This window comes from Setaria viridis, chromosome 3, assembly GCF_005286985.2.
Source record: "Setaria viridis chromosome 3, Setaria_viridis_v4.0, whole genome shotgun sequence".
Taxonomy (NCBI): Eukaryota; Viridiplantae; Streptophyta; class Magnoliopsida; order Poales; family Poaceae; genus Setaria; species Setaria viridis.
The window spans coordinates 38,808,667-38,817,991 of record NC_048265.2 but is presented as its reverse complement, the minus strand read 5'-3'; the positions used below and the strand labels follow the sequence as shown (position 1 = coordinate 38,817,991).

Here is a 9,325-nt window from a genome sequence, read left to right as displayed (position 1 = left end):
TTTTTTGGGGGGAAATCAGAAATTAATGATTTTGAAGAGGACCGGAAAAATTGAAAACCAAAATTGGAAATGACTGTCTGTGTCTGGTATTCTGGTATGCTACCCAGGTTAGCTGAAACTGTGGGCGACCTTTACTGAATGCAAGTACAGCCCCACCGTTTCCCTACATCTGACGCCATGGATCCTGCAGGCTACGGACGATCCAGCCTCTCCTGGTTTTACAGCCACAAGCGGCAATGTCACGGATGACCAGTGTGGTTCACAGCAGGAGGAGACCGCATGCGCTCGCTGCCATCCCCACAATCTTCTCGCCCAGCATCTTCCTCCCGCTGCCCAATCGCAACTCCACAGCTCTCCATCTGCAAGGTCCGCAAGAACTGAAGCCGTCCTTGGACGACTTCCTTTCCAACTCTTCTTGCTACCAAGCGTAGGTACGCTCCAAAACCGTGATGCTTCCAGAACACCAGAATCGAGCCCGTGACCCCGAGATGCCTGCGAAAATCAAAGTTTGCGCCCATTGTTAAATGCTTCGAGGTCACAGGAGGGTCCAAATGCCACTCACATGCCCTTGTTTCATGTGAGTTAGAGGGATGTGTCCTGGCATCCCTTTCAGGCCACAGCAATTCAGCATGCCCTACTCAGCTGCACACTTTGTTCCTTGTTCATCTCCCAACCACTAGATGAGTGCTTTGATTTTCATAAAATACAGATAGAGCCGAGTTATACTGGATGACATGTGGGGCTCGACGGCGTTAGTGAAGTTCAAAGGACCCACCTGTCAGTGGGTGTTTTAATTTTTTATTTGAGATGTGTCATGACATTTGGCATATGCCACCAGACACCTCAGCTAAAGAGGCTGAAATGGACGTGCTGCTGCACTTGACAGAATGGGGTATAAAGGATTTGAAGCCTATCACCCTCTTCTCAGCTCTCACAGAAGCTCACACATGAGCTCTGCTCCGTGTGAAGAGCGAATACTAGGGAGGTCCTGCCTACGCCATGAAGAAGCCAAGAGCATCTCTTGCGTTGGAGATACTGGTGGTGTTTGCCGCTCTTCTTTGCGGAGCGCAATGCCAGAGCTTTCAGGGCGGCTCCGGAGGGGGCGGCACCGCCGCGAACCTCACGGTGGTCGGCGCCGTGTTCTGTGACGCCTGCTCCTCCAGCTCCTTCTCCAAAAACAGCTACTTCTTGCCAGGTACCATTCGCATATGTCAATTGCATTGTAAATTATGCACGAGTTATTTACCTCCTATGGCCTCCTTAATCTTGGGAGAATGAAGCATCTTTGACCTGTCATTTACCTCCTTTCTTGTTTGGAATTGCTTATGGTGTTATTTCAGATGAAGCACTATTATAATTGTTTCTGCACATACTCTGTTTTAATTGCTGCCACCACTTAATGGTTTGTTTCTCTTTGCCTTCAGAAGGGTTTCACTGCCGGTTTGAGCATTGGAACTCTGTTTTTGGAATTTAATTTGTATCTTTCCAATAATTGTGTAAGAACCATGCGCAAAATAACTTGCAAGCCCTGGCCTGTCCTCCTCTGCATTATCATGCCACTACAACTACCCAACAAGAGAATACAGTTAGCATGCAGGATTTGCTTAATTCATTGATGCTGTCATGTTTCTTTGACTAGTAGAAACTAAAAAAGCACTCATTTCCTAACATCAACATATTGGTAACATTTCTTGAAAGGATAAAAAGTCCATAGCACAAGGAAATTTAGTCCAAAGCCAAACGGTGAGTAAACACAAGTCACATGAGACAGCAATGCCAAACTGGCCCTTCATTCGATGACCTGACTATATCAGAGATGATCAGATGAAGTACAAGCCTTGGATACTTAGCAAATTCTCTTGGCTTTAAAAGTGAATTTTTTATGAGAATTGATCATTTCATCCGGTTAAACTTCAATTTCATTTTCTTTTACTTTCTCCTCTTCAGGCGTGAAAGTCAGGCTGGACTGCATGATCAAAGTGAACTCTAATTCAAAGGAGGAGATCAAGATCACGGCGGAGAAGGTCACCAACAGCTACGGCACCTACCAACTTGACATCCCGGCGATCGACGGCTTCGAGTGCGCCGCCCCCGGCGCCACCGCCGCCGAGTCCTTCTGCCGGGCGGCCGTGCTGGACAACCCCTCCGCGCTCTGCAACGTGCCGGCCGTCACCACCACCGTCGGCCACATCTCCTTCCCGAGCCAGGAGCCCAACGCCTGCTTCTACAGCCTCAACTCCCTCTACTACCGCCCCGGCAAGCCGGGCCCCGCCCAGTGCGGCGGCGGCGGCGGCGGCGTGTCCCCCGCCGCGCCGCTGAACACGTCCCTGTTCTACTGCCCACCGTGGCCGTGGCCGCCCATCCCGTTCTGCACGCCGCGGCCGTGGTTCCCGCCCATACCGTTCTTCACGCCGCCGCCGCCGGCGTTCCCGTTCCCGCTGCCGCCGATACCGTTCCTCACCCCGCCATCGCCTCCGCCACCGGCGTTCCCTTTCCCTCTGCCGCCATGGCCATGGACGCCGCCATCGCCCCCGCCACCGCCGTCGTTCCCGTTTCCTCATTTGCCGCCGATCTTCACGACACCGTCTCCCCCACCGCCGCCGCCGCCATCGTTATCTTTTCCGCCGCTTCCACACCTGCCTCCATTGCCACACTTGCCACCATTGCCATCGCTGTATCCACCGCCTCCTCCGCCGCCGCCGCCACCTCCACCGCCATCGTTTCCTTGGCCTTTCCCCCCATTGCCTTTCCTCCCTCCACGTTCTTCGGGACCATCTCCTCCGCCGGCGAAGTATTCTCGGAAAGATCCAAGCACTTGGTCTCTTTCCGCTAGTCAACCATAAATAAATAAAGTAAATATAATAGTTTTGGCTCATGCTGGGAAGGATAATATGCAAACTGAAAAAGGACTGCTTGGCATATGAATTTTTTTTTCTTTTTTATATCCACTGAGCTGTATGAACACGAATGTACATTTGTGCTTGCGCCCTATGCATATAAAAGCAGAATTTCTAGGTTCTAAACTCTAAACACAGGACTTATGTGGCCTTTATGCAATGCAAAGTTATCATATCTGTTGGCGCGTTTTCTAACCAACATACGAGCGCGCTAGTTAGCGCGTAGACCAGAAGATCACCTCGACGGGACTTCTGCACCTAGCCGGTCAGACTGGTCAGCCCGGTCCTCGCAGAGGCACCGCGAAAGCCTACGTTCACCACCTCGGGAGGGACTCCGTCGGAGATGGCGAGCCTAGGGTTGCTCTGAGATCGGTCAGGCCACTGAGAACGTCCTAAAACGCCGACGAGACACACAGGAGGAAAACGAGAGGGTTGGAAAAGCTAGGGTTTGGAGATAAAAAGATAGATAAAAGTGTTTGTCGATTGGGTGATGATCCTCAATCGGCCAGGGCCCTTTATATTTATAGGGTGGGAGGTATTTTTCCGTAAGGAAGTCCTGTTTCAACTCCAATTCAGCCAGGACTCTAAGACGCGTGGGGGTCGTAGTGCGCGCGGATGCGTTCCCACCCGGGACTTCGACGACGTACGCGCTTGCGCTAGGGATTGCACCGGGCCCGCCTGGAACTCCTCCAATCGAGCCAACCGCGCCAGTGACCGCCCGACCGCACTAGCGATCACCCGGACCGCACCAGCGACCCCGCCGACCGCATCAACGACCGCTCCGACTGCACCAGCGACCGCACCAGTGATCGCCCGATTGCGCCGGCATCCACGACGACCGATCGCGACCGCCCGACTACTCCAGCGACCACGCCGACCGCACCAGCGACCGCTCCGACTCCTCAGACCACCCATTAAGACCGATCTGACCAGCTGGTCCAGCCTGATCGGCATTGCTGCCACTTTTGGGTTCCAGCACATGCCCCCATGTCTTTGGTAAAGTTTGTGTACCAAGAAATAAAATAAGACTAAGGCAATGATTTTCCAACGGTCATTTGTTCTAAGGGTGATATTTCAAAATATCGGCCATATTGCTTCAAGCACCTTGCCAAATACTTGGATGATACTTTTTCAAGTACCTCCCATTCAGAGCTCTAGGTAGCTGAAATCCATGCAATGTCTCCACCATATAGGAATTCCCACGAAGCACACTTGTAATTTTATATTGCCCTTCCCAACTCGGAGACCACTTTCCAAACTTATTGCTCTTGGTTCCTATAGGTAGAATTGTCTTCCAAACCATATCTCCCACCTGAAATGTCTTGGCCTTGACCTTTTTATTGTATGCTCTAGCTACTTGAATTTTATGCTTTTCAATTTCAACTAATGCCTCCATTCGCTTGTCGATCACCTCATTAATATTATCCATCATTAAACCATAATAGGTGTCAAAATTAAGATCATTTTGCCTAGCCAACCTATATGCACCCAGATTTACCTTAACGGGTAAAATAGCTTCTTGACCATAGACAAGCTCAAAAGGAGTAACTTTAGTGGCGCCATGTCTAAAAACACGATGAGCTCATAAAGTTTCAGATAATACCTAATGCCATCTTTTAGGATTGTCCTCTATCTTTTTCTTGATGAGCTTAATTAAAATCTTGTTGCTAGACTCGGCTTGACCATTAGCTTGAGCATAATAAGGAGATGAATTGAGCAATTTAATACCATAACACTCAACAAACCCACGTACTTCCTTGGATATGAATGAAGTTTTTTAATCCGTCATTAAGTTGTGAGATACCAAATCTATATATAATATGCTCCTTAATGAACTCAATCACCTCTCGATGTGTCATATCCTTAAGGGGAATTGCTTCAGTCCACTTGGTGAAATAATCAGTAGCCACAATCACAAAACAATATCTCTTCGATGAAGAAGAATGAATCTTGCCAACAAAATCCGATCCCTATCCTCTAAACAGCAATGGTTTGATAATCGGGTGCATCAATGAAGTAGGCACTAACTGAATATTCCCAAATTTTTGACACTCCTCACAACCTTTGTAGTAACGGAAGCAATCGGCTATCATCTTAGACCAATAAAAGCAAGCCCGACTAAGAAGCCATTTCATCACGCAAGCCGATTGATGTGTACGACAAATTCCTCCATGCACCTCCACCATGGCCACTTTAGCGTAATCAGAATCCAAGCATTTTAAAAGTAACCCATCGATCGTCTGACGATACAACTCACCATCAACCAAAGTGAACTTGAGTGCCCACTGTCGGACTTTTCTGTCACCTGAACACTTAGGATTCTGTAAATAATCAATCAGATGTTTTCTCCAATCATCCACTTCGTCCTTAACAAATTTAGAACATTCCATGGCCGAAGTGGGAATTTCATCAGACAGATCGATCAGACCGGCAGTCTGGGCTATCAGACCGGTTGGACCGGTTGGACCGGTCAGACCGGCTTTGAAGGCCGGTTGTACCAGTTTATCCAAGACATAACCCTCGGCCTCGTAAAGCGTCGGCTTTCTTTCATGAAAATTTCTTTTCTAAATATTATAGCCAAACGCTTGTTGTGCTAGAGCATTAGCCCTTGGATTTTCTTTCCTTGGTACATGGTAAATAGTAAATTCATCCATGCAAGATATGATGTCTAAACATTTATCAAGATAGGTATTCAAAAACCTGTCCAAACATTGGCATACCTTGGATACTTGCTGTACCACCAGTAAAAAATCTCCATAAGCTTCAACATGTTTCACCCCCATCTCTTGTAAAATCTCCAAAGCGAATAATAAACCCTCGTACTCGGTTTGATTATTAGTACACTTGTGATTCAATCGGCAAAGAAACTCAAAAGTAGCTCTGTTTAGTGAAATAAGGACCACACCAATACCGCAGCCACTCTTGCAAATCGATCCATCAAAGTGCATTTTCCAAGGGGTAATAGGGATATAACCGACATTTAAATTAAGTTGCTCATCAATTCTACGCTCGACGATAACATCGGCTACAATTTGACCTTTCATTGATTTCAACGGTTCACAAACCAAATCACATTCAATGAGAGCATAAGCCCATTTGCCGATTCTATTACTCAAAATAGGTTTTTGCAATATGTATTTAATTATGTTAGTTTGACAAGCCACTATGCAAGTATTTGATAATAAATAATGCCTCAACTTGGTGCAAGCATGATATAACGATAAGCACAACTTCTCAATAAAAGTGCACCTTGTCTCGGCATCCAATAATCTTCTACTCACATAGGTGACAATATGCTCCTTCCCTTCGGTTTCTTGAACCCAAACAGCCCCAATAACACTTTCCTCAGCTCCACATACAATTTGAAGGGGATAGCATGTCTTGGCGCCTGAAGCACGGGCGAAGAAGACAAATAATTTTTGATTTCCTCAAATGCTTCTTGCTATTTTGCCCCTCAAGTAAAATCAACTTCGTTCTTCAACCGAAGTAAAGGAGTAAAAGCGTTCACCTTCCCGGACAAATTGCAAATAAATCTCCTTAAATAATTCACCTTGCCCAAGAACTTTTGCAACTCTCTTTTGCAAATAGGAGCTTGTAGTTTTCTAATAGATTCAATCTTTTTAGGGTCAATCTCAACACCTTTCTTGTGCACTACAAAGCCCAAGAACTTCCCAGCCGATACACCAAAAGCTATTTGAGTGGATTCATGTTTAAACCATATCAACGCATTTTTTCAAACGCAAGCCTTAAATCAGCCAAATGGGATTCTAGCCCAGCTGATTTAACCACAATATCATCGATATAAACTTCTAGCACTACCCTAAGCAAGTCATGACAAATCAAATTCATAGCTCTTTGATATGTAGCACCAGCATTTTTCAAACCGAAAGTCATGACAACCCACTCAAATAAACCAACAAACTTTGGACAAATAAAAGTTGTTTTGGATATATCCTCTTCGGCCATAAAGATTTGATTGTACCTAGCATTGTCATCAAGAAAGCTTATCATTCTATGTCCAGATGCAGCATTAATAAGCACATCAGCTATAGGCATAGGATATTCATCTTTTGGGGAAGCTCTATTAAGATCTCTAAAATTAATGCAGACTCAGAGCTTACCCGTGCCTTTCTTCTCAACAGGCACAATATTAGAAACCCAATCAGCATATTGACAAGGCCTAATAAACTTAGCATTAAGGAACCGATTGATTTCTTCTTTCACTCGATCATAAATAATGGGATTAAAGAATCTAACAGGTTGTTTATGAGGCTTAAAACCGAGCTTAATGGGCAGCCAATGCTCAACTAGCTCACAGCTTAAACCAGGCATTTCAGTATAATTCCATGCAAAACAATCGGGATACTCTTTTAATAACTTTATTAAATCGGCCTTAAAGACAGGCTCAAGATTTTTATTTACAAACGTCGGTCTTGGTACAATACCATCACCAATATCTACCTCCTCTAAAGGATCGGCCAACGTAAACCCTTGTCCTAATTTACTTATATCATCAAGGTCCTCATGGCCTCACACATATCGTTCCTCTGCGACCGATAGTGTTCTAGCCTCTGCTACAACCACTCTAGATTTACATTCATAACATCATATGTGATAAGTTAGCCGATCCTCAACCGGCTTTACTACAGCAGCGACAAAACCATCCTTTGTACAACTAATGAACTCATAATTAGAAAGATCTAAACTAGATAAGCCCTTGACATTATCATGCACACTTATGATGGAACTATTGGCTACAGCAACACAAGCCGATGTATCACCATGCACAACCTCTACTTCATCGCCGACCCATTGGATTAAGAATTGATGCAAAGTAGAAGGGACACATTGATTCGCATGTATCCAATCATGACCCAAACTTAAACTGAAATTACCTTGGGTTTCGGCGACAAAGAAAGCGGTAGCCAACGTCTTGCTCCCAACGGTGAGGTCCATAGAGATAACGCCTTTAGCACCCATAGGCTCGCCTCCTCCCACACCGCTGATAGTTATGCTGGTATTGATCAGCTCCTCATCTGAACCTCCCAATTTCTTGAACAAAGAATATGGCATTAAGTTGACAATCGCTCCTCCATCAACTAGCATTCGAGAAATTGGTTTCCCATTGATATGGCCTTTCATGTACAGCGTCTTCAAATGACTTTCAGTAGCTTTAGGCTTCTGGAACACAGCTTCCCTAGGCCCAAAGTCAAGGTGAGCCAGTTCCTCCTCCGACATGACATAACCATCCATCGACATGCGAATCACATTTATGTCCAGGTTCATGCACTCAGGTGAAAAATTGTAATCAACAAGCTGCTCATCATCCTCTGATCCATGGACTAATGCCAACTCATTGTCACAAGTCATAGGGACAGAAGAGGCAAAACCGGGCAGCGACTCTAGCTCAACCGGTCCGACCGATTCAGGCGCTAGTGCTGACGCCTCAACCGGTCTGATCGGTTCCTCAGCCGGTCTAACTGGTGGAGCTGGGACATCTGCCTTGACTCTCCACTCCTTTTTCTGAGGGACCATGGGCCTATACTTGCTGAATGCTTCGTCCCTTTGTTTCTCTAGCTCCTATTCCCTCTTTTCTTGTAACCTTATATAACATTTGTAACTTCCTCCTTTGGCGCGAGTCAATTCGGGAGGACACCACCTTGGTAAGAACTACTTGGAGCTGGAACCACTGCTACTAACCTCATGATCATTAGCAGCAGGAGCCTTTTGAACAGATGACATGACTAGATTGCCTACACCAACCGGTCCTTTAGCACTATTCTCAACGGGGACATCCATAGACCCAATCTATAAAACAGCTTTCTCTGTACCTTTTCCTGAGTCTATTTTCATCTTCTGAACATCCCCCTCCTTCTTATTAGGACGATACACTTGCTTTGGAGGAGGCGTTCTGGGCATCGGGATAGGTCGGTCCGACCGGTTGGGGTAGATCGGTCAGACCAGTCGGGTCTGTGCACCCTAACCAGATGAACGGGGTGCCTAACAACCTTGCACGGGGCGTGAAATTCTATCCAAAGCCGACTTCCTTGGTTCTCCCCATCCAGGATGGAAAGACGGCTGCTGCACGGACTGGTAAGACACCCACATTACCCCATTGTCATCCGACATCGGGCATAGGGGATTTAATGCCGGAGGAGCCCAAGATGTGGAGGGGCACTATTTCGGTTGGTATTGGTCACTTCTCTATCTTGCAACCACTGTTGGCGGTGAATCTTGCCTCCCTTGATGAGTAGGTGACCTTATTCTCTATTTCAATAGCCGATCACTTGTAATGGCCTTTTGCTTGGAATACTTATCTAGAAGCATACCAAAGGTGACTTTTTCCCTGGGACTACTCCCCTAATCTTTTGCAGCACTAAGCTTCCAAGTGCCAATCTCTGGATGCTTCGGTTTCAGCATCCGGGGGC

General features: G+C 46.4%; 1 protein-coding gene across 1 annotated transcript; it reads left to right on the top strand.

The window, feature by feature from the left end:
• Positions 1-240: 240 nt before the first annotated feature.
• Positions 241-3,030, top strand: LOC117847578 (uncharacterized). Its single transcript, XM_034728800.2, has 2 exons — positions 241-1,195; positions 1,948-3,030. Exons 1-2 carry the CDS (start codon positions 1,000-1,002, stop codon positions 2,841-2,843), a joined length of 1,092 nt encoding a protein of 363 aa, XP_034584691.1. The 5' UTR covers positions 241-999; the 3' UTR covers positions 2,844-3,030.
• Positions 3,031-9,325: the final 6,295 nt, after the last annotated feature.

Excerpts from the sequence above, each read along its gene's own strand:
- LOC117847578 (XM_034728800.2), top strand. The coding sequence starts at position 1,000 with ATGAAGAAGCCAAGAGCATCTCTTGCGTTGGAGATACTGGTGGTGTTT. Across the intron at positions 1,196-1,947 it reads AAACAGCTACTTCTTGCCAG|GCGTGAAAGTCAGGCTGGAC; the intron begins GTACCATTCGCA and ends TCTCCTCTTCAG.